Raw genomic sequence first — 26,044 nt, forward strand, 5'->3', positions numbered from 1 at the left:
AATACCTGGGAGTCAAGAATAATTGGGAGTGAAAATGAGGAAACTCTGGATAGAGGTTGCAGATGTTATAGATACTTACCCTGTGCATTTCTACGTGTTTTGACAGTAAATCAATAACCTCTTCAATGGGAAACTGAGACACACAAAGAGAAGTGAATGACTGAGGCCAGTCACAGTTTGGTGACAGTCCTGATAAGGCACCTGGCCAGAGAGCTCCAGGCTGAATGAGACAATGTACAATACTTCCAACCTGGTACTCTGTAATAATGATAATTTTGTATTTTTTTGCATAGGATCAAATTAATACATAGCAATGGCAATACAGGGGTGGGAGAGCATTTCTATAATGTCCTCTCTTCTGTTTGCTCCAAACAGTTTTCCATATCTATAAAACATCCATTGTCTAAACCTGCAGCAGCCCTTTCTGAGCCCCCTCTATTGCAATTGATCACATGTGGGCAGGCTGTTATGAGGGGAGTTCTGCTGAAGCCACGAGGACTCCACACAAGCACAGCAGGCCCTTTAAAGTGAGGTCTGAAACGTGCTCTAATAAACTGCAGTTATAATTAGAGCCCACTGGGGAAACCTGGCAGAGGACAGAATGGTTTTTTCTTTCCTTTTTCTGTTTTATTATTCTGCTCTTATGTGACCTAAGGGCAACATTGCATTTCATGGAAATGTCCCTTTTTGAAGATTGTATGTCAGTGCTAAATCATAGGCAGGCACTGGGCTGGACACTAGCAAGGCAGGCAGCATTCAGAAACAATACTGGGCAGTAGCAGGGCAGACAATATTCAGAAATAACACTGCCAAACCAAAACCACTTTTGCTTCTAATTATAATTTTCCAAAACTATTAAGGATGTTTCAATGTTTACAGTTTCCCTTATTCACAAGCTGTATGTTAATGCAGCAATGAACCAACTGCACAGCTTCTTGATTGTCCACAAAACTGCTAATATTAAATTTGAGTTTGTAGGACATAGCAGGGAAGGCACACAGTAAAGAGGTAGAAAGAGAAAACAAAGCAGCTCTGGAGAGTTTCAGTGATGACATTTGTTTTAATTACATAGGATCCAGGCAGTCACACTGGAGAGGAGAAAGGGTCCCTCACTTTCAAATTTTTTAGAAATTGCGAGAAATGTTTGAGAAGTTTTCTTTCATCTCATAGGTTTTAACATCAGTATATACTCCTTCAGCTATTTAGATTTAGAAGTTTAATTCATAAATTTATTGACTGCAGGAGTTAGAGATTTTGCTTTGTGCTTTCCAAAGTATTGGCTGGTCATTTGCAGTTCTTAGAGTCTCATAATTTCTTTAGCTTCTACTGCTCTGTCCCAGTCCTACAGCACCTAGTCTTGCCTCTCAGATGTGCCCTTTGCTGTAGCTGGTTCCCTTTGTCATCCACCTACACAAACACAGAGGAAAATCCCAGAAGTGCAACCTTGGCTTCATTAGTAGGAAAGGGGGATTGTGCTACATCTTAATAATTGAGCAGCAGCCAAGCATAATCTTGGTATTTCAGAAGACAAACCATCACATGAGAACAACCAACATTCAGAAGATATAAATAAATTGAAGATTTTCTTTTTAAGTAGTGGGTCATACTTTGCATACTGCAGGATTTTACATTTTTACCAGCTGAAGTTTCATCCCTTTGCAAACATGAAAAGAAGTATAAGTTTAAAATTCTTACCCTGTCTTAACACACCTACACACTCTAAACCCTCTCTGCTTGATGTTACTTTGTAGAATTAGTACTCTCTAATCCTCTCTCCTCTTAGCCCTTCATAGCCAGGGTAACTGGGCAGGAGGGAGCAGGACTCTGCCTTGGCTCAGCAGCTGCTGACAGTCTCACAGCACCATGCCAAACACAGCACCAGGCTCTGCCTTCATGGAATCCCACCTGAAAGAACAGGGACCACCAAATTAGGCAATTATTTGCTTGCACTTTCTGGAATTGTCTTTGGGAAGATGTATTTCCCAGGATTTTATCTCTTGCTCAGATGTATCTACTGGTTAGAATAACATTCAAGTTACATGCATGGGAGTGCTCTGATGTCATTCGTGGGACAAAATTGGTAACATGCAAAGTTAAGCAGCTCAAATGTTCATTCCTAAATGGCTTCATTTGTAAAACTCCAAACTCAAGAAGTGACACCAAGATGCCCCTGTCTGGCATGTTTTGACATTAGTCACAGACTTCTCTGCAGTGATGAGCAGAAATGGTCACTTGGTTGACAACTGGCTAATGTGTTCAACAGCACATGTCAGTGTGCCCATTGACATCTGTCACTTATGGGTACATTTCTTAGTGTAATGAACAAAGAACTAATAAAGCACTGAGATGACAGGAAGCTGAAAGCTAAGGAGCATTTAAACTGTGCACCATTCCCTTCTGACACACAGGGACATGTTAATCTTTCATAAAGAGAGCAAAAGCTATGCCTCCTGAAGGTGTGGGCAGACAATGAGTTTCCTCTGGAGGCAAAGCCAGTGTGTTTCCTGTTCACAGCCTTGCAGTACAAATCACTGCCAGCACTTGCTATTTTTAATCTGCATCATTTCACTGACCTAATTTGTATCCTGCCTCATGCACCCTTTCAGAGCAGAGAGGGTGGCACAATATGATACAGGGCTGGGAATGAGTGAGCAGGGAATAAGTCTTGGTTTTCAGATTATTTCTAAAGTGAAAATAAGGAGAGAGAGAACTCTTGAGTTTTCAGGTTCTTTCTTAATTGGTATAAAATATTCTGGGAAACATCAAACATAATTTAATCTGTAAATATTTTAAATAATTAAAATATGTTGACATTTTCAGAATAATTTGCACTTTCTGTCTATGAAAAAATATATAAATGAAAGTGAAATATGCTGAATGTCCACAGAAAGTGAAATGTAGAAGAGGAAAAAGGCCAAAAGAATGATATGCATGATTTTCTAGTTCTATGGTATCATGTGAAGTGAAACTTTTTTGGTTTCTGTCCAGGACCTCATCAAAAACCACAGTGTATCTGCCTACTTATGCTTAAAGCAGAATTCTGTGCTATTAAATATCATGCAGAAAACCATACACTAAAGGACTTTTAACAAGTTTATGTATTCAAGTGCCTAATTTAGGAAAAGCTGGGTAGAACATTTCTATGCAACCACTTCATCTCTTGTTTGCATGGCCAAATTATACTCCTTGACTACATAACATACCACTTTATGGAGGGTGAAATTTCCTCCATTTGAAAAGATAGACTAGTTCTATCAAAGGACACAGTGCTAACATCCACATCAGCGAGGATCAGGGGTTTCATATCCCATCTGCCCTCTTCCACTGCTCACTTGTTGAGAAACTAAGCAAAGTGGGATTTTATCACATACATATGGCTGGGCATGCTGCTGTAGGTTCCAGATGTCTTATGAAGGGCAGGAACCAGTGAGACTCAGGAGCCCTTTCAGACATTGCTGGGTCCTTTCAGACATTGCACAGAGTGGAGACTCTGACCAAAAGCTCCTCTGACTCCCTCCGTCCTACCCCATTAGGCAGTGCAGTGTCCACTCCTCCGCTTTCTGGCCCTGCATGTCATCACCTTGGCCTCTCCTGAGCCCTGTCCCCTGTCTGTCCTCAGGTCATTCCCTCCATCCCTCTTTCCCTCTCTCCCTCCCTCCTCTCTCAGGTCCAGTCAGTTCTTGACAGACATGTCCTGTTCCCACTGCTTACCATTAACGATCTCCCTTTCCAGCCTGATCAGCAAATCTGCTTCTCTCACCCGCCTTGTCAATCAGCTTCTTTCTCTTTCTGCTCTCATTGTCCCAGTTCTTGGTTGACATTGCCAGTCCTGGGGCCCCAAGCCCCCACTGCTTCTTCCCCCCCCCTCAGCTCCTTTGCTGGATTTCCTGCCATTCCTCAGACTGCTTGTCCTTATTGGGTCACCTCCTGCCCTCTGCATTTCAATCAACTTTCTCCCTCCTCCTGACACCACTCACAGGTGGACAGGCAATAAATATCCTGAGGTGTCCAGGTCTCCAGCACATGAAAATTGCAGGGTTTTATTCAAAGGATTCTAATAGATGCCTCCTTGACAGAGAGACCATCATGCCTTTCACAGACCTCCTGCTCTCAGTGCAGAGCATGTAAGTGCTATCAAATGAAATCTCACATAATTTTTTTCAGATGTTAAGCCTAATTCCTTTTCCATTACTGTGGTTCTCAAAGATGGCCACTGTTTGGGCTAAAAAGTTTCAAAAAATTCAGCCTAAGGCAGATATCCAGTGTGGAAAATTTAAGTCCAAGTATAAGAGAGTTATAAGCAACTGAAAACAGGGTCTTATAATGAGAAGTGTCAGACAACATCAATATTGGAAAGTGCTACCAGCTTGGCCCATAATACAGGCTTTGTTAAAGACATCACCCAGGCTAACAATTGCTATATCAAGTTATAGGCTAATGCCTTTTGCAACTGCTGAGTTATAAAATCCTTAATGATCTTTTTGGTTGCAATGGTAAACCTGGCAGCAACTGGGAAAGACCCACAAAACTGGAGAAAAAGTAGAAAACCTGAGGTTTTCTACTGCGTTTAAGTTACAAGACTGGGAACCGTGAAATCTGAATTATATTCTTGGCGATGCCACAGGCTTCCTGCGTGACTTGGGTCTAGCTGAAGGTTAACATCTTGGTGCCTCAGTTTCCTCACCACATTTTTTGGACAATGCTTATTTCATTTCCTAGGCAGTGCTGGCATACTGAGCTGGCTTTCTATGCTCCAGTGACGTGATACACTAATCCTCTGCAATTTTCCAGCAGAAGGGAAAAATCAAACTTCTAGGGTTTGAATTTATGGCTTGCATAATTGGAAGACAGCAAGGAGGAATTTACTGGAATGATTCAGAAGCTGAAGTTATGTTGGGTTCTGTCCACAGAACTATAGAATCACTGTATTTGAGTCCTGAAATGTCATATAAACAGCGCCCTGCCACTCCTGTGAATGGTTTCCTGACTTTGTTAAAGGAAGTGGGCTGTCTACTTAAAGCTCTTGTCTGGGTCACAGTGACTAAACCTTTCTGCCGTGTGGCTTTTTAAAGGTTTGCATTTGTTTTAACTCGGAAACGTTCCCATAAGCCTCAACAAATAACAAGGGTGTAGAACATCATATATGTCCTTTGTTCCATGGAAGTGCAGGGATGTCTCACTAGTAGATGTAGCCCAGTTCACCTGTGCACTAATGCACTAACACTGACAGCAGTTAGAGGACTAACTCTATTGTGTAATACTGTAAACATTAGTCATAACTGCTTGTAAAAAGTGCTGGGAAGAAAAGTCCTGGGAATTACGAGAATTTGAGTCACACTCAGCTGTAAGTATTAGAGATCCTCTGAATCAAATTATATTTGTCTTGCACCCTTTGCAACCCTCTGGATCTCTCAGTCCAGTACAGAAATCATTAGCTAATTGTAAAAGGGAAAACAAAACCTTGTCTTAAGGCATCTGTTCATGTCAGGTAGCAGACGTGTATTCTGCAGCCCCTCCAGAGACACAGAGATGTCTGTAAAACTGTTCACCGTGCCATGTGTTGTTGTTTGTATAAACATAATTGAACATACTAATATGGAATACAATTATTCTGATATGCAAAGCTACACTACATGTGATTAGAAAATAACAATGTGCCCTGGGAACAGTTAGCAAAACTGCCAGAATGCAGATAAAAATTGTCTTATTAAAATGCAAAAGTAAGCATTTATCTTTGCTGCTATCCCTATGGGAGCTGTTACACATAATAATGAAAAGATGTCCCTTGAAATGGCATTACTTTTTAATGAGGCTTTTACCCACTGAGTCATAATCTCCATTTTACTAATTACAAGCAGAAATGGCTTCCTGAACCCAAAATGCTGAGTCCAAGCAGCTTCTGAAGCTGAGGCTTCCCAGTCAGTTCTCGGACTTGGGCAATTCAGTAAGTGTTGGGCTACAGCTAAGTTAAAGATGGGGGGTGACTCTACAAGCCAAGCAAAGAAGACCCAGCAAAGATATCTGCACATCACAGTGTCAGTTCCTGGGCAGTTCTTTGACATATTCCATAGTGCTTTACTTGTTAACAATCCTCTGGTTAAACCAAAAACAACTGGGACACCCATGGTGATTACTTGCTGATTGTTATTTGGTCCCATGGACAATGTACTTTCCTTTTACTCTGGCTCTTGTCTTCATTCAGAGCCTGAAGAGCCAAACACTAACTGATGGTGCTGGACCCCAGTTCTGACCCACTTGCCCTGTCCTATTCTCAGTAGTACTCAAAAGACCACACAGTGCAAGGATTGAACACTTGTATTTCAGTAAAAGCCTGACTTTTCCCTTCATCTGTCTAATTACTCATATCCTCTTGAGTTTATGACCAATAAACCATTTTTGGTTAAAGCATTTTGGCCAATATGATCCATGGTCACAGCCACTGTTTCTTCTAGTATTCAGGTCTTTGCTACACATTTGACATGGGAATTGCTTTACACAGCAACAGGGGGAAACATCTATTTCTGCAAACTGTCATTCAGGGAGCTGCTTAAAATTTGACAGCACTGAGATTATTTTTATGATAAAATACTAAATCATTGCCAACACAAAGGTGAATGGTTCAGGCTGTCAATCCAAGGTCTCATAACATGAACTGAAATATGGGGTTCAGCAGGCCAAAAGGTTTCTAACAAAACATTATTAAAGTTAGAAAATTAAGTAATCTAAAGCAAGGAAACTCCAAGATGAATTGGCCCTCCCCAGCTCCAAGCCATCCTTTCTTTTCCAGATTCAGTTTATCTATTCTCGTCCTTAAGCCCCAGGTCATTTCATCTCTTCATTTTATGTTGGTGGCTTTCTCTCAGGTAATGAATACCAAAAGAGAGAGTCAGGAGTGAGGGAAGCTGATGGCTATTTTAATGCCAAAAATTAAATTCTGGGAACATTCTCAAATCCATAAAGGAACACTCCATTGTGACGCTAAAGTGAGAAGGTGGAGTAATCATCTTTTGCTACAGTTTTTCTGAGCCTGGTCATTTTGAGAAAGATTTTCATAGCCACCTCTGTTATTTATAAAGGCCCTACATCAAAACCTACAGACACTAGAATTTCTTATAGAAAAGTCTGACAATTATTTTTAAATGGATGAACCCATTTCTTTTTCCCCAGTCTTTTTCTTGGAAATTACTGAACTGTTTGGCTAAAAGGTTCCATAGAGCAAAATACAGCCTGAGTCAGCATGGAAACTATCACCACTAATGATTAAATTGTGGCAAGACTGTAAATAGCAGAGTCCAGGTCTCCAAGTGAGTCAATCTTATAATACATGCGGCAGTCAAACCATCCTATATGATAAATTGTCATAGCTTCCATTGCACAATTTGAAAGCCTCTGATATTTGTGAGAGACAGGTTGGCAGTAGAGCTGTTTACTAGTGAGCACAGCACAGAGAGGTTCCCCAAAATCATACAGAAGCTGCTGGTAGACCTGGGATGGCACTCAGAAGGACTGACCTCAGATTTCCCCTGTATCCACTGACTGCCCTTGGTTTTGCTTGGCTCAGCAACTTCATTGTTGTCTCTCTCTGACTTCTCTTCCCCTTCGCCTTTTTCCTTGGTTTCCCTTCTCACAGAATTTCAGCCTTTACCCATATAAAGACTTTCCCATATCTGACTGAGAGTTTAAACCAATTTGGCTGCCTTAGATGAGAGGTATGGTTTCCATTCCAGGAGACAACCGTGCCGGGCACGTATTCCCTGCCCACTGTCACCCTCTTCACCTCACAGTTCTTGATTTCTGGTAGGCCTCAGGATAAAAAAGGAGACAGGTTGGATTACTTTCTTGGTGGCTGCGGGAAGAAGAGCTTGAAGCTTGGTCTAGTGTCTGTAGGACTTGTTTATATGTCACATTCCACGTGGTACAGGAAAGTAACATTATATATGACTGTAATCTCTGGTTACATTTGGCATTTGGCAGTTCCCTGATTGAATTGCATCATGTTTATGTTGCCTCAGACAAGTCCTAATTATGAACATTTTGATTTTTCCACCAGTTTTCCCAAGAGGTTCACCATGCCCCCATCAATCAGATCTGAGTTATTTTTGCCCTTCCACAAATGGGCTTTTTTTGGTTAGATTGAATGTGTCTAGGTTGGATGTGAGGCTTTCCAATGTGACTTCATTTCCTAGTACGAAACAAGCACAGGGATTCAAGGTATGTCCCACTGCCCAGCTGAGGGACAGCATCTCTGGGCAGCAGCTCTCTGCAGACAGGCCTGACTGATGAGTCAGGGCTGGCAGCAATAACATGGCTGGGCACTGTGAGGGGTGCAGGGACAGCTGTGAAGAGCTCTGTCTCTGAAAAGGGAGAGGTCTCTGTAATTCCTTTCTCCTCAGTGGTGTCTGATTTTGTGAGCACCAGGAGCGTGCAGACTGCTGGAGACACAGGCAGCAGAACTGCTGGCACAGGTGACCCTCCAGGGGTTTGTAAACCTCAAGACAATTAAAAGGGGGAACAGTGAAGATACTGAGGCACACCAGTAGGTCACTGGGATTGAACTGGAGATAATAAATCCCAAAAAACCCGCAGACCTGATCAGGTGTTTTGTCACTGCAGCCCCCAGGCAGTGGAAAAGCAGAATGGACCCACCCAAACTGACTATTCCGTCCAGGTCACAGACCATACACAAGCAGCTGAAGACCTCCCATACCCTTCTTTCCCTAGAAGCCAAGTGGCTGCATTTGCCAGGGTTCCATGCCAGCATTAATGTTCCCTTCCAAGGGCAGCTGGCTGGCTTTTGGTGTCTGTGTATCTTTGCCACAGGCAATCCACAACTCCTGGATAGCTGGGAGCCTACTGCATTGTGAGACTGCATTGCTTCCCACTTCCTTGCAGAGGAATTGGCAGGAGCACCTATAAACCTACGGCAGAGGCTGAAATTTTCAGTCTGAGTGGGTTCTGACTTGTAACCTAGAGCTAAGGGGAAAACATATGTGGAGTTTGGCAGGCCAGGTAGAGGATTTTGACCTCGAAGGCTTTGCCTCTTTGTAAGTTTTGCCTTATAGATGATGTGGCAGCAAAGCAGGATGGGGATCCCTTCCTGATCTACCCGAACATGTCCTAATGGCATAGAGATCTGTACTTCCCAGACCTTTTATCAAACCAGCAAATGTAGCCAGGATAGCAAGCCTGAACTTTCAAAAAGTCAGAAGCCAAGCTCTGAAACATCACAGGACTTGCTTAAAACCACAAGGTGCTCCTCAGATGTTTCCTCTGGGCACTGAGCTTTTATTTCATATTCAAGTGGAAACCAAGAGGAACGTATTCTTTCTAAAAGAAACCCTGAAAATATTTCACATGATCACTAGATTCCAAAAGATTAAGAATAAAACATAGAGTCACGAAGGCTTTCAACTCTCATAAAAGTCTGGAAATAACTTATTTTAATTTCAAAACCCTCTAAGCTATAAAAGGAAGATTTTTGGTAAAGCAACTCTGACTCATTCTAACACATTTTCTCTTCATTCATACATTCTTTTGACTCAGACTAAAAGACTTGGATTGCAAAGCCTCATGCGTGTGTGTGTGTTCTTTTTTTTTTTTTACTTCACAGCTTTTTTTGGGAAATACCTCAATGAATACAATGGCAGCTACATCCCTCCTGGGTGGAGAGAGTGGGTTGGATTAGTGAAGAACTCTCGCTTCTATAATTACACCATTTCTCGCAATGGTAACAAAGAGAAGCACGGATTTGATTATGCAAAGGTATTTTCCAGACACATAAATGCCACATGATTAATCCATATAAAAATAACTTTCAGATAATTAATTAACCAGATAATTAATTAATTAAACAACTACAACCATGAAATTGAGATGTCATTTTCTCTCCAGGGCATTTCAGATAAATTTCCACCTGAGAATATTAATCACTCAACAGAACAATGTTCCCAAGGCTCTTCAGTGGAGCCTAGTGATGCCTCCCTCTTTCCTCCCGTCCCTCCCTCTCTCTCCCAGACAGAATGTGATGTTTTGGTGGCAGAAGCAAACAGTAAATAAAAGCCTTTCCCAAAAAGAATTGTGTCCCTTGCGCTACTGAACTTTAAAGTTTGCTGAGTGTTGTCAGTTGTTACCCACAGAAGAGCCTTGGTTAATGTTGTTTTCCATTATAGAGTGCACACCAAAGAAAGGCTGTATGCCTGTGGTGTCAGACTCCGGATATGAGTATGAGAGTAGATAAGGGCAAGAATGCGGCCGTTGGAAAAGTTCAGAGCTTGTTTGTGCTCTTGACAAAGTGTGGAAAGCATGCCAAAGGGACCTGCCCACTGCCATGAAGTTTCTTGGAAAGGCTTAGGAGGGCAGATCTTAGACAGACCAGCCTGCAGAAAGCAATCTGGAATTTCCTCAAATTGCAGCTCAAGGAAGATGATACAGATGTTGCAGCTGTGGTTTCTGACCCATGTAATGAGTTTTTATTGGAAACTAGTGACACCTGTTTCTGATTTTCCCATCCATAGAAATTACATTATACTGATTATATATTTATGCAGGGTAAAAAAAAAGGAAATGTAGAATACTGGTTAGTTATACATTCCTTACACTCCCCGTGTATGTAGTTAGAATAAACAGAAAAACAGGAGGGGAGTAGATGCTTTGGGAGAGCAGTCATACAGGCATTTCACTCAGGCCACAAACCCAGAAATTATCACAGCCCTGGTACCTCACACTCATTATCCATTTTGGAAACTAAAGGATCACTCACTGTCTCATCCATATGCTTGCAGGTTTTGTAGCAGTCAGGGCTACTGTGCATATTCCAAGCGTGGTGCAGGAGAGGGGCAGGGGCAGGGGACAGGGAGCGGGTGAGCAAGGAGGTCACAGCTGGTTGCCTTGTCCTAGCACTGACATGGACACAGACCTTGTCCCTCAGGCTCTGCTTTTGCAGCTGTTCAGGGCCTCGAATCCACAACATGAGATTAGTCATGCCTGGAAGTGCTTGAAATTACAAACATTGTCTCAGCACTTTCTCAATGAAGCTCGAGCTAGACCTCCAGGCCAACAGTGAATACACCAAGGTGGCAGGTGGTTTAATTTAAGTTTTCATCTTTTTTTCTTAGTTCCATTTCCTCCCTTTTCCTTGTAGGCTTCCATTTGCCACCTTAGCTGTGGGTTAAGCCAGTTTATTAGCAAGTCACAACCTTAATCTCAGCAGCTGCACTGCTTAAAGTTGCACAATTAAATGAACAGAGCCCGCAGGAATTCAACTGCTCCCTGCATTCTCATTTGCAATTTCTTTGATTAAGATTTTTTGCAATCTGTTGCCTGTTGTAGCTGTCTTCCACTTTGTACATATGCAAAAGTATAGTCTGAACAAAGAGTGTGCAATAAAGGTTTATGTAAACATAAAACCAGATTAAGATTCAATGTTATTTGGGAGCCATTACCTTGTGAGGTGTTTTATCAATGAAATTTAAGAAACATATCTTTTTCAGTACAGTCTGTGATTTTAAATGTTACTTAGCATTATATTACCAAATCTGGTAATCAAATTTACTTTATACTTTCTGTTGTATCTGATTTGCAAAATACTGTCTCATTTTATGTGGCATTGCCTGCTTAAGAAAGTAATTACTGCTCAGTCTCCCCTATGCTCCCTCAAATCATACATCTCTTTGATGGTATGCTTTTACTTCCTGGTCTGAACTTTAATGAGGACTTGAAAAATAACATAATAACATGATAGTATGTGATCTAATTAATCATGCACTTTGTAACTTTTGCTTTGTGTTAATCGTATGTTCCAGGACTACTTCACAGACCTAATCACTAATGAGAGCATTAATTACTTCAGGATGTCTAAGAGGATATATCCCCATAGGCCCATAATGATGGTCATCAGCCACGCTGCACCCCATGGCCCCGAGGATTCTGCACCACAGTTCTCAGAGCTCTACCCCAACGCTTCACAGCACATGTAAGTGAAGCTCACACACTGCCAGACCCACTCCTTGTGTCTGCTTCTGCAAGGAATTTGTTTATGGAGACAGCTCAGGAGCAGGGAATTCAAATCTAAGACACTCATGTAAGCAGAGAATGTTTGCTTGTTTCTTTTGCTGTGCTTGTTCCTTTTGCGGGGGAGAGTGACAGCTCTGACCATTATTAAAGCAGAGAGAAGCTCTTTTCCTCCTGGGAAGTTGTGGGAGATTAAAAGGTCAGTATTTGGCTTTGTAAGGGCAGCTTCTTACAATACCCTGAAAATATGTAGACACAGGTCAGGATCTGTTGGAAAGATATTACTTCCTTCGTTTCCCTCTAAGATATGTGCTTCCTGGGCTCTAACTAACAATGCATTGAGAGTAAAAACACCCTTTTGAAGCTTTTGAGTGCACCAGATTTGTTTATACACTAGATACTGGCAGATTCCCAAAATAGCCTATCAGACTACACTTTTAAATAACGCGCTTAATCTTTTCTGGTGATTAAACTATAACAAAACCTTTCAACGTTTCATTTTGTTTCTAGAAGAGAAAGCAACTTCAGGTAAAAATCTGTGGAGAGCCCACATCTGTGGATTCCTCATCTTGCTTCCTACCTTGAAAATTCTGGGTCCTTTTCATTATAGTGATAGGCTATGGAAGATTTCCATTGCACTTTTGACTCCCATGGGTTTGTAGACCATTCTTTTGTTCTGAAACAATGTATTTGCACATCTTTAAAAAGCAACACAACAAAATAACAAAAAACGTCTTTATAAAATATTTCAGCTGGATTTTACATTTATCTGTCCTCTCAAAATGCAGATAAATCAATTTCATTAGACAATGGGAAAGCTCCTTTGTCTAAAAATTGTAATTTAGATACTCTGCAGTAGTTCACATACCAGGATGGTTTTTCAACTTACATCAAATACTTTAAAATTTCTAGGAGTAGTAGTTACTGCATGAACTGCATGGATAAACTGATGACTGGTTGGGGCCAGAAAGAGATTTGCTGTTCATGGCACATGGTTACATTTTTGTTGTTTTGCATCTTTTATCCTCCTACTGACTGCTACTTTTCAGATATGCCAGTTTCCCTGACCTTATAATCTTATATTCTCCATGATCCCACATTCCTGAGACCAGACTTTGCAAGTAATGCAAACCAGTCAGCAATATTTGTAGTTACTTAGATATTCAGAGTAGTTTCTACCCATATAGGGAACTAATGAAGTTGAGATTTTAGTTGATAAATAAAGTAGACATGAATACATGAAACCTTTTATATTGGATTGTATGGAAGAATGTTCTCAGTCCTGAATTATGTGCTCCGGCAGAAAGTAGCAGGGAACAATGGTGGAGCAAAGGGGAAAGTAAAACCAAATTTTTTCTGCTGTTTTTCTAGCTTCTGAAAATCATGAGTTTAGGTGAAGCATCCAAGTCAGTGTGCCCCATTCTCTTCGCATTGGTTTAATCTCTTTTTAAACTCTGGTGGCAGCCCCACGATCCTGTGGCAACAAGTTCCACAGTATCACTTTGTGCTCTCGGGACAAAGGGCCACTTTTTGTTTCCTTCTAAAACCTGGAGCTTCATTATGCCACCTGTGTCCCTTACTTCCCATTCTGTGAAGAGTAATGAATAGTCACTATATCAAATTGAAAGGATTTCTCCCATGTCTCCTTTCAATTGCCGCTTTTCACTGCGAGAGAGTTATATCTATTTGTTCTCACTCCATTCAGCAGATTGTCTCCCATTTAGTGGCACAGACTGCCTGGCCTCAGGCAAGCCATCCTGCCTGCTGGGGGACTATCCATCATACAGGAGGGCAGGATCCAAACTGCTTCCGCCTAGCTGTGGGGACCGTGTCTGGGAGAAAAGCACTGAATCATTGTATCTCACCCTACCTCTCCCCAGGCCAAAGCGACTCATTTTAGGCTCCTTGCTCCCTTCTGACAAGTGCTTGTAGGAACTTGCTTTGGTTTATCATGCTCTTGACACTGTGCTGCTTGGTGTTTTCAGCCTGCTTGTTTTCTAGCTTGTGCTGGTAGAACAAAAGGCTTTAGTTAGTCTCCAAATTTTTAACTGCCTCTCCCCCTTATATACAGGTTACATGTCACCTGCAAAGATTAAGCAAAATTCTAGCTAAAATTAATTTTTATTTTTGTGGACTCTTGGGGTCTAAATACCTTGCTCTGCTGGGCTACTTGTGAGAGAACTCAGCTGTGCTTCTTCTTTTCTTCTGGTGTTGTTGATTTCTTGGCAAGCTTCTTGCAGAGTTTTTTTCTGCAATGACCTCAAGAGATCCTTGCTGGCTTGTTTTGTGTTTCTTATTGCACTGACTGACTGCATGTGTTAAAGTTCAGTCTGCAGACTGAGAAATGAGACAAATTGAAGATAAACTGCTAATTTGGGTTTGGGTGGCTGAAGATTCCAACTGATTTCTCTATCAAAAATACGACCAACGTGCTCTGAAAGATATGAGAAGTTCAGTTCACACAGAAATACTGTGTTCTCTATGAAAACAGAACAAGAACAATAAAATCCCTCCTGCCAAGGTTTGTGTAATTTGAACATTTAACCCTTAGGTTTTCTTCCTTGGTGGTCAAGGGCCATTGAATCTCTTTCCTTCTGACCTTGGGTGACAGCCATCTGACCTTGGATTTTGTTTTTAAAAATGTAGTTGCTGTATCATGTTACTGTAACGCCTACCTCCAACAAAGAAGGGAAACCAGGTCAAAAGCTGCTTGCTGGCTTAACAAACTGAGATGCAAGGTTATACCTACAAACCAAGGATTAAGATAGCCTGTCAACCACATGTAAGAAGTTTTGCTTAAGAGAACAGTAGCTGAAGTAGACTCTTAAATTACATGATGTCTCTTTGCTGGTAAATTGCCTGCTAAAGATTGAAATGTTGCCTCCATAAATTAAAACAAAACAAAATAAAATCAACATCAAAAAAACAGCCCAAAAGTTTGTTTAGAAAAGTTTTCCACTGGCACATATAAAGAAGGGAGTGGCCACAGCAGGAAATACTCCAGTTCAGGGAGAGCTCTGCCCTCAAGTGTGGGCGTCTATTGGTCTCATTTCCTCGCTTATCAACATGGGAAGAATTAAATCAAATGAATGCAGCAGCAAAGTCCTTAAGATTTATGAAAAATACATCAAAGACAAAAAGAAAATTAAGAATTACATGCCATAATTATGTTACAGTCCTGTCCTCCTCAGCACAAACAGGCTCTAGAGTGACATGGAAAGTCTTACAAAGACAAGAACAGTAATAATGTGTATACTGTTTGCTTATTAAGTGATTTCTGTTAATTCTTATTAACTCCAGTTTAAAATCAAACACAAACTATATCGTATGGGAAGCAGCAGACTCTTCATTGTTTTTAAGCATCCATTTTCCCCTCCCACTCTCCCACTTCTCTCCATAATGTATGTCCTATTTCTGACATCTAAAAATATTTCTGAAGGTTTATCCTGGCTGCTATCACCATAATAATTGAAATATTTTCTGAAAATATATCATACTAATGCATGTACTCTAACTATCCCCAGACATTATTTCTGTGAGAGAAAATGGGACTAGAGAAGATGTACTAGATGAAAGCAATACATGGATTTTTGCTGTGGTAATGAACATCATCTGTTAAGGAGCAGGGTTGTTAGACCTTTCGAAACATTGTTGTTGAATATGAAGTTATGTTACAGGACAATCTTGTTTCATCAGACAGCTGAGCTGGAAAACTTTGACTCAAAGGATGCTCTGATGAAAGCCTGAATTATCTGTTATACTCAGAGCCTCTGGCACTTTAACTTCCCTTTACCTTCCAGTGTGAACCACTCTTAGGGGAACTGTGAATCAGACCTAGGCTGTTTATAAGCTGTCAAGTAAACAAACATTAGAAGCAAAAATCCGCAGGAGGCAGGTTTACTGAAGAATGTAAAAAATGGAAATCTGAACCACTGCTGGCTGTGCTGAGTTGAAATACTTGGGCTGGCAGGAGGACTCACAGCTAGATTTTATGACTACCTGGAAGCAATCCTATTGCCAAGCTAGAAACATTAGGAGGAGCAGATAGAAATGAAATCTGATCTATCTTGGACTAGATGAGAAAACTTCACAAGCTAAGAAAAGGTAGGTGATATGAAAGGCAGAAGTTTATATTTCCATTTAAAGATCATATGAAGGGTGCTGATACACCAGGTGTGTAGGTCTGCAGTAGTGAAGCAGCAAAAGAAATGTTGCAGCTCTGGATCCCCAGAGCAATGAGTTTGGGTTGTGAGGTGGCTGCATCTGGAACCACAGAGGCTGAGCCTCAAACATCTGTCAGTAACAATGGCTCATGCTGTAATGAGGACGTGTGGCCATTAGTGTGGGACCGTGCATTTGCATCAGTAATGATTCTGGACATGTCAGTGTGCAGTGCCACTACTGGCCCGAGGTCTGCTTGGACTCCTGCCTTAGAGATAAGTGATCACAATCATCACGCGCGTCATTGTGAGTGCGATTTTAAAGACAAGACAAGAAGAAATGCTGTGAAATAGAAGTGTAAGTAATATTCTAGTTGCACAATTCTGCAGGAGCAACAAATGATGTTTCCTAAATGAAAAAGGTGTTATATTTAACAGGCAACAACTGTTTCACTTCTTTGTTCTAAAGTGTAGCAGTTGTGTTACACTCGGGGAGTGAAACTTTCATACCCCACATACACAGATCTATAAATATCACTGGGTTTAAAAGAGCCCCATTTTAAAAGGCAGAAAAAGCAGCTCCAGAGTGGTGAAATTCAACTTCACATTAATAATAATAATGGCCATTGGTTGTGGGTTTGTTTTTGTGGGTTTTTTTTACTTTTAATTTTGCCCAAAACCTAGGCTTCCTGCTTTCCAAGAACAGTGTCTAAACCTGGAAGTCTACTTTCCCTGGAAAAAAAGAATTTGCTTCCTTTGTTTATTTTCACTTGAAGAAACATGACCACTTATGCCATGTTTGCTAATCATGCTTCAAAGAATAATAGAAGTGCTAATTCTGTACAGAAACTATTAATTTTTCTCAATCAGTTTTACCAAAGGTATTGCTTTAAAATGTTGTTGACTTTTATTTTTATGAAATGAAAATGTTCTTTTGGTATCTATGGACTGTATTATTTTCACTAACTGGAGGACTCACAATCCAAACAGAAGATTAGCCAAACCCTTTTGGACCAAACCCCCTGAGAACTTTATGGAATTATTCAAACCCAACATTTTTAGGCAGTATTTTTGTGAACATAATTTCTTTTGTTGAATAGAAACAGAAGGGAATTATGAGGTTGTAAATAGGGGCAAACACAGATTTTTACTATGAGCAATTGAACAAATATTTGGAAACATACTTGTTTCTCTCCACATTATCCCATCTGTTAGAGAGGCATATATTTAGATTAATTTTTTAGAAAGCAAATGTTAATTTAAAGTTGTACTAAATTCTTGAAGCTCTTAAGACATTCTGTACTCTCCCAATCCTTTCTTAACTATAAAATATCTTTTTGTAGTAATGCACAATGGCTATATTCAATTTATTTCATTGAATATGACAATTGAGTTCAATTACTAGTAGAAGCTAGTGAAATTTGGTTTTGAATTATTTGTTTGGAGACCCCATTTTAATAGATTCTCAAGTACAAGCATCCATTTTTTGGATTGTTGGTTATTTTTATTGTTTCTTGCCTAAACTAAAGTTATTGTGGTACCTTAAAAGCCAAATAAGATGCATTCTTAATGTAGAAGTTCAAATTTAAACGTATGAATATAGTAAATGTGTTGTCAGATAGAGTAACTGAGGCCTTTTGATTACATCAGTGACTGCTAATACTGCTCCTTTTCTCTCAACATAAGTATCTACTTGAACTGATGTTTACAGACAAATTATAGATTTTGTGGATAATATTTTTTTAAATGCACTAATGCTTATGAATTTTTATTCCTTCCGTAGTCTATAGATCACTTGATTATCGCTGCAAATTTCTCTCTAAACTTATTCACATAGGTGACTGATCACTAAATCTCAGGGTGAAATGTTCTCATTATGAGTATGCTTTTATGGAAAAGTGCCTATGCTCAGCATTTTTTATTGTTACATAACAACTGGAATTTTTTTGTTAGTTTAACTGAGGGTATCAATTCAAAATATTATGAATTTAATGTTTTCCAGTGCCAGAACAGATCTCTTAGGGTGTGCCAAGTGCTCTCTATGTATTAAGTTCCTCACAGTATGTGTTGGACAAATAAAAGTGAGCAACAGACCAATCTAGATTTGCCCAAGTTAATATATTCTACAAGAATGACAAGTACTACAGCAGCAACTTGCTAGACTTAGAGGCCATGGATAACCTGAAAATAATGGGCTACCTAGCACTGTCTGCTGATCACGGATCAGCTAATGTACTCAGCACAAGATGGACTCCACAACTGAGAGGAGGCCATGGAGGCCTTCTTTTCTTATGGAAGACATGGCACATATCTTCAATTTCAATCTTCCAGCGCAATGAGGAATCAAGGAAATGTAGATGTCAGTGATACTTTATAGCAGCGCATGTCAATACAGTGCAAAACTGTTCTCAAAATTGCAAGAATGGAAACAGTGGCACACCATGCCATAATGACTTTCAAGGACTTATAACAACTTATAACATTTAACTGATATCTCCAACTGTTTCAAGAAAAAATTAACACTGACCAGGAAAAGCTCTGTCTACATGGAAAAGTTTTCAGAAGTCAGCAGTATTCTCCCTAAGATTTACCTCTGCAGTGTTTGGTTGGTTGGTTGATTGGTTAAATTTATACCAAAAAAAAATAAAAAAGGTAGATAAATTTGAGGGCAATGTCAGATCTTGTGCCTGGTAACCAGTGCCATTCTGGTGGATTTCTAAAAGGCCTAGCAAACAGGGGTAGACAGGGAACACGTACAAGGTGCGGGATTTTGGAATTGCTTTCCACGTCTTCCTTAGTACTCTTTCTCCAACATTATGAAACCCTGATTCACATTTATCCATCAGCCAGTAACACTGGATATTTCACAGAAGGTTCCTGTTCCTTGAATTGCCTGGGAGGAAAATTCTGCTCTGTCTCTGCCTGCTGCATTCTCACCCAGAAAATTCAAAATGCATTTGGAAAGTGTCTGTGAAAGGTTTTAACTGCCCTGCTAAACCCTTGAGTGCTGCTTTTTAAAACTATCCATTATGTGGAGGAGGCTGCTCACAATAGCCTGGGAACACAAGACCTGAGCCTGCTTCAGCAGCTGGCTCTCCTTCCTGGCACAGCAGCAGGCTGTCACCGCACTGCTCTCAGCCACCTCATCCCTCTGGGCCTGGGGCACTCAGGACCCCACTGGAAAAAAACCAGCATTTTACTAGGAGATGCTGATTAATCAAAAATGAACTCTTTCATGGGAAAACATCTTGTCTGACAGACTTCCAAGGAAACAGAGAAAAATTTGCACTGAAAGTATCCTTCTTGTCTGTTGGATAACTGATAAAGGGTAGGTGACAGAATTCCTAAGGCTTGCTTCTTCAAGGGTCTCTCTCTGCTAGGACTGCTGGCTAGCCAGCAACACAGAGGGCTGTACTCCTGACATACATCTTACTAATATTATGACAGTGTTCATTTTAAAAATCAGACTTCAACCATGGGAAATTATAAAAACTATGACATTTCAACATGAAATAAAAGATTTTTCAACAGAAAAGGAATTCTAGTTTATGCTTGTCTTTGCTCAGTAGGGAGCTAACCTTTTCATACTTCTTAATCTCTGTCCAAGTCCCATGATACTGTTGCATCACTTATCTTTTCCCTTGAGACTAATGATTAAGTAGGTTAGTCAAAACTTGCTGTGTGTACTAAAGGCATACTTCTCAAATTCTACCTAACTTCTCCAGTTAGAATGTGGACTCCACAAATTTATTGCAGTTGACTATCAGTTTACTATGTTATCCTTTCAGCTGATTTTTGTCCTCAGAATATGTAGTTAAAGGTTATACATATGATATCTGATATAAAAATCAACTGCTTCCACTATTCTGGGATCACATACAGCCATGTAAAGAAAAATGAAACCTATCTGAAGGACTGGTCTATGACTCTAAGTAATACAGTATTCTGATATTGTTCATTTTAAGAAAAGACAACTACACATACATATTTCAGTGGGAAAAATGTACCTTTTGTTAACACACGTTATAATTTTCAGTACCTAAACAGCAAATTAATATTGAATTTCATTTTTCTTGTAAACTGAAAAGAGAATAAAAAGAATCAAATTAATCTAATCACCCAATAGTATTTTTTTCACTTTATGTTTAATTTTCAAATGTAATGCTGATGTTCATGTATCATGTACTGCATTGTACTAGAAACAGGAGAGAAATAAAGCCCGAAGAATTTAATGAAAATGACAAAGCCTAGATTCTTTCTTTCTAGAGAAGGGAACTGCTCATATGTAGGTGAAACCATTATGGGAAATGGATATTGCTTGTTTTCTCTTCACCTTGTAGTTGCCATGTATGCTAGGCATAAAAACAAGAATGATGGAGAGCTTTTGTAACATGTTTCTCTCTTGAGAAAATTTACTTGACACATTTTTTGCCACACATTTTCTCCCAAGGTGATATCTCTGGGAAAATATTCTTGTTTCTTATAGGATATCTTTCAAAAATACACTGGCTGTGGATAGAACACCACTCCTAAATATTTCTTTTGATGTTTGTGCAAACTCCTAAAGCATCATTGTTTGCTTTAGATAGGACTCTGTGCCATACTTTTTCTTAGTGCTAATAGCAACAGCGGTGTTAGGTCAGTTTTGTTGTCATGATTAATTTTATGCTTGTAATGCACTGTGCTTTGCACTCACATTGAAAATAATACTTCAACAGCATTTAGTGTAGAACTAACTGTAACACTGGTGGTGTTCTTTATGCTGACTACTAAATTTCTTTACCCCACTGCAAAATACCTTTCTTTGACTTTTATTTAAAGGTAATTTCTCTACTGAAGTACCAGGGCAATATACCTTAATATTAAGTAAGCAGTCTTTTGCATCTCTAACTTCCTTAATTTTTCTTAGCTGTACGGGATGCACCATTCAGATAAGCCTTTTTAATAAGTACAGGTTTGTTTGAGAAATAGATTTTGTCAAACCCCAAATATTAATGTGGAACTTGTAGTGGTCTTTGAGTCTGAGAAAGCTTGGAAAGCAAGTGGTTAAAATATTTTGAGGAGGTGATACATGACCCAATGAATCTGGAAAGCCACTGAAGTGATGTTTGTGGATATTTGTCAGATACCACATGGAATTTGTGATTTAACTGTTTGTTGGCTATTTCTGTGTTGGAGGAGTTCCCACCTCCCTCTGATGCCTGTCACGCTGCACAGCTTCTGAGATCTGTTCTTTTCCTCCAGCACTCCCAGCTATAACTATGCACCAAACATGGATAAGCACTGGATTATGCAGTACACAGGGCCCATGCTGCCAATCCACATGGAGTTTACCAACGTCCTGCAGCGCAAAAGACTTCAGACCCTGATGTCAGTTGACGACTCTATGGAAAGAGTGAGTGCAAGAAACTGCTGTTACAGCAGTTGACAATCTTGTTAGTTGGTAACAAAATTTAATTAATTCATTCTTTCTTTACCTTCACCAACCACATTCTGGGGAAAGTCATTGTACTATGAGGAATTACTCCACTTTTTCCCAGTGGAATTGAATTCTGGTTCTCTGCAACATGAGGCCAAGCTCCTGGCTTTCTTCTTTCAATTGCTGGGTCAAAAAAACAGTGGGCTTTTTTAAAGGGAAAAGTCACTGTGCCTAGTATAAAGCCTGGTATTAACAGAAGATGCATCACCTGTGTGTACACATGGATAGACACAGGTGCACACATGACAACTTGTATTCATTTCACACACTCCATTCACAGTTTATCCTTCAGCTGAAATCTGGGAACTGGCAAATCACAGCAACTCAGGTGTCAGTCTACAAGTGTTTGGAGAAGTTAGGCAATGCAGTGCACTGCTAATTATAGGTAACATGATACATGAACTATTAGGTTTACTTTGTATGACTTTTTGTTCCAAAATCAAGCACCATGACCAAAGATCTTCCCCTAGAGAGATTTCTTTAAACTTTAATAAAAATTTACAGCTTTTTCCCAAGCCCACAACTGTAAGGAATGGGAAAGTTGTGGACTAGCACAGTAAATCAAATCTTAGTACCTTTTCCCCTAAAGTTGTGGCAGACTTTTTTCACAAGCTGTGTGTGAGTACACAATGAATTTTTGACATACTAAGGCAACTACCCCATCATTACCGTATTTTCTCTATTCTAATTTTCTGGAGCTGTTTAATTGTCCCCTCTGTCAAGTGAGAAATTGAACTGGTAGGTCAATTTTTTCACAGCACAGTAAAGGCAAGATGTACAAATGCCAGACCCCAGAATCTGTGTCAGCCATGTCATTGATGCCCTGTTTGGTCCTGTGTATTTAAGGGTTATAAATGATGGTTATACACGACTCTGCACAAAACGTGTTTTGCTACACTTAACTCGGAGTTCTTTCTGTGCTGGGTTGCAGTTACACCAAATGCTTGCAGAGATGGGAGAACTGGAGAATACCTACATTATTTACACTGCTGACCATGGATACCATATTGGGCAGTTCGGACTGGTCAAGGGGAAGTCAATGCCGTATGACTTTGATATTCGAGTTCCTTTCTTTATTCGTGGTCCAAGTGTGGAGCCGGGATCAGTGTACGTTCCCTTACGTCTCTAGCACAGCTGTTGAGCCTAATGTAAAATGTTTCTGAGAACATGTAATTATCACTTTGTCTAGTTTCATTTCATGAAGGATGCCCTATTATTGCAGAGCAATGAGTCTCATAAACAGACCGTTTTTTCACTTTGCATATTATGAATAAGTTATAATGCAGATGAGAAAACTGTAATGCATAGTCCTGTAGGGTTGGACTTGGGTTTTGCTTTTAAAAACTATGTGCTCATCTTTACTGCTCACTCTGTCACTTAGCATCATGCCCTCATTGTCAGTGAGATAAGAGCAGTGTTGCTGCTGCACCTCCTTGTTTAATCGTGCTTAACTTTTTCTTTGTGATGTCAGTCTGCAGTACTGGCCTATCGTTCTGAGCTGTAGACTTCAAAGGGGGTTTTCTAAACTTAGCACTTCTGTAGAGCTTTACATCTTCAAAGCCCTGATAAGCATTAATTATCATTCTATTTCCAAGAGAATGTGAAGACTTACACATTGAACACATGGCAACTATGACCTTTCCTGTTGATTTGCAGTGTGCCTCAGATAGTTCTGAATATTGATCTTGCTCCAACAATTCTGGATATAGCAGGCCTTGACACACCTCCAGATATGGATGGCAAATCTGTCCTAAAGCTTCTGGACTTGGAGAGACCAGGAAACAGGTGGGTCCCAGGATCCTTTTTTAGCCAGTTCAGAAGCAAACACCTAAGTAAATCAACAGCTGAGTGGAAAAACAGATTCTGTGAAAATGAGTTGTGTCATGGCAACGACCACAGCTTTCCCATTTCAAGAGTCTCTTAAGTAGTAGATCTATAAAATTGCATGTATATATAAGTGGGGAGTTGTTTTTTTTCAAAAATAATTTGTTAACACTTACACAGTGGTGTACTTCAGTGCCAGCAGTAAATGTCATTATTTTACTTTCAGGTTTCGAACAAACAAGAAGACCAAAATTTGGCGTGACACATTTCTAGTGGAAAGAGGGTAATTATTAGGGGTGAGAGAGTTTTGGGAGAGCCTGCCTGCTGGGAGTACTCCTTGTACATGCTTTACTTTCTCCTTCCTCTTCTTCCTTTTTATGGTCAGAGAAGCAGTAAATTTTGCAAGCAAACTGACAGGCATGACTTTTTTCCTACTTTCCCACCACTGCCTTTGCAATCTCCTGTGCTCCCAAATACCTTTCTCTGAAGAAATTTGAAAGCATGTTTTTCTGGTGATTCTCCTAGCCTCTTTCCCTAACACTGTGCTTGTTCCCACTTTTGTCATTATCCAAATCATTTTCTTCCCAAATCTCAGTTTCAAATCCAGCTGTGTAGAATCCTCTTATAAGCTAATTTTGTATTTTCCATAATGTATTAGAAGAATTCTTCATTTTTGTTCTAGCTAAGACTTATGTGTAATTGAGATTCATGACTATAACTGCTCCTCTCTTTGCTGATAACTCCTTATACCCTCTTACCCTGCCAGTTGTTGCTGTGAAAATTTTCTCTGGGTAAAAACTTTACTGCAATTTCATTTTGGTACTTTATGACTTTACAGATTATGAAAACCTTGTCTGATGTATTACAAAGCAGTGCATGAAAGACACATCGTAATATGTAAGATACAGCCGAGCTTGTGCTGAGTATAAAAGTCCTGTTGTGTCTTCAGCTGTGTTTTCCAGCCAAGAAAGTATTGCTTCAAAGCTTTTTGTAAAAACCTACATTTATGAATCAATGGTGCTGAACTGTACCAGTTACACATATTTTAGCAGCACTTATTTATCTTCTGGCAATTTTCAGCCAGTCACCTGAGGCTTTTTTTCAGTATGTGACCTACATCGAAAGTCAGTAACAGAAATGTGTGGATTTTTTCCCTGAGAAGACATAAACCTTCAAGTAGCTTCACTGTTCAAGTTAAATTCTTCCTTAGGGCTTAGAACAGTGCACCTAAAACACTCCACTTTATTTTTTTTTAAGCAAATTTCTACGCAAGAAGGAGGAACCCAACAAAAACACTCAGCAGTCTAATCAACTACCAAAGTATGAGAGAGTAAAAGAATTATGCCAACAAGCAAGATACCAGACAGCCTGTGAACAACCAGGACAGGTAAGCCACAAGAAACTGCAGTTTTCTAGGTGTCACAGGGAAATACACATTTTACACTATGGGTCAAAAGAATTTGAAGAATATGGCTTTTGGAAGGTAACTAAAAGATCGCTGTTGTTAATATCTTCAGAGCAAAAGAAAACCAGACAAATTTCTCTAAGCAGTGGTCAAATTCAAGGTGTTGAAGACCTGGTCCTACATTTGTTGTCCTAGTACAGAGCTCATAGTAAAACTCCCATTGCCAAACATAACGTGAAATGACTACTTTTTCTTTGATCATGTGCATTGATAAATATGCAAGATAGTTCGGTAATAATTGTTAAAAAGGGAGAGAATCTTTCTGAGCTGTGAAAGCTTGGACTCACTGGGCTAGTTCAGAACTACCAAACAAACTGGTTAGTCCTAAGGTTACAAATTAATTCATTTGCTGGGATGAACAACTGAACAGCACGCTTAGTAATCATCATCTTTTAGCATTTATTGAAACACTTTAAACAGAAGGGTCTCCAGAAACACTCCCTATTTCACGTCACTGTAAGGAATCAGGCAGCGATACCCATACCCAAACATTACGTTTTCTTCTTGCAGCCTTAGTGATTTCAGTATAACATCTGACTCTGATACAAAGGTCTAATTGCCTGCTCATAAAACCAGAAATTACTGCACCCTTGACTACTACGCTTACACCTGCATTTCTACAGTGCACACACAGGAAGAGAGCTAAATTAAGTGATTCTGACTCCAAATTCTCTTCAATCCATCCTGAATTAATGCAATACCTATGGTTACATACGAAGATGGATTTACTGGGGAGGTGTGCATCCTTCTCATTGACACCACCTCCAAGCACGCTGAGGCACATGCTGGGGGCCCCAGGCAGTGCCTTGTGCCTGCCTTGCCGTCCCTGCAGTCCATCCCCGTCCGCGCACACCTCCCCGCAGAAGTGCGAGGTGATTTCTCCCAGGCAGGCTCTTGCGCTTTCCCTCAGATGTTTGCTGGGAGCGCTGCCGGCAGCCGAGGGCCTGGCTGAGCTCGGGGCCGGCTCTGCGGAGCGGAGCGAGGGCACAAAGGCCGCTCTGTGCCGGGCCGGGCCCGCTCGCTCCGCGCCACCCAGGGCGCCTGGCCCCGGGCAGGCCGCGCTCTGCCCGAGAGCCCGCCTGGGGAAAGGCTCCGGCCCTGCCCTGC

General features: G+C 40.3%; 1 protein-coding gene across 13 annotated transcripts in view; it reads left to right on the plus strand.

The window, feature by feature from the left end:
• The window catches only part of SULF1 (sulfatase 1), a 128,636-nt gene that overhangs the window by 73,571 nt on the left and 29,021 nt on the right, over positions 1-26,044 (plus strand). For all 13 annotated transcript variants that reach the window (XM_063170025.1, XM_063170018.1, XM_063170035.1 and 10 more), the window contains 7 exons: positions 9,611-9,762; positions 11,802-11,971; positions 21,414-21,564; positions 22,580-22,755; positions 23,305-23,433; positions 23,699-23,755; positions 24,730-24,859. In XM_063170025.1, coding sequence (XP_063026095.1) covers positions 9,611-9,762; positions 11,802-11,971; positions 21,414-21,564; positions 22,580-22,755; positions 23,305-23,433; positions 23,699-23,755; positions 24,730-24,859 — 965 coding nt within the window. The remainder of the gene's footprint in view (positions 1-9,610; positions 9,763-11,801; positions 11,972-21,413; positions 21,565-22,579; positions 22,756-23,304; positions 23,434-23,698; positions 23,756-24,729; positions 24,860-26,044) is intronic.

Source organism: Melospiza melodia, chromosome 1 (genome assembly GCF_035770615.1).
Source record: "Melospiza melodia melodia isolate bMelMel2 chromosome 1, bMelMel2.pri, whole genome shotgun sequence".
Taxonomy (NCBI): Eukaryota; Metazoa; Chordata; class Aves; order Passeriformes; family Passerellidae; genus Melospiza; species Melospiza melodia.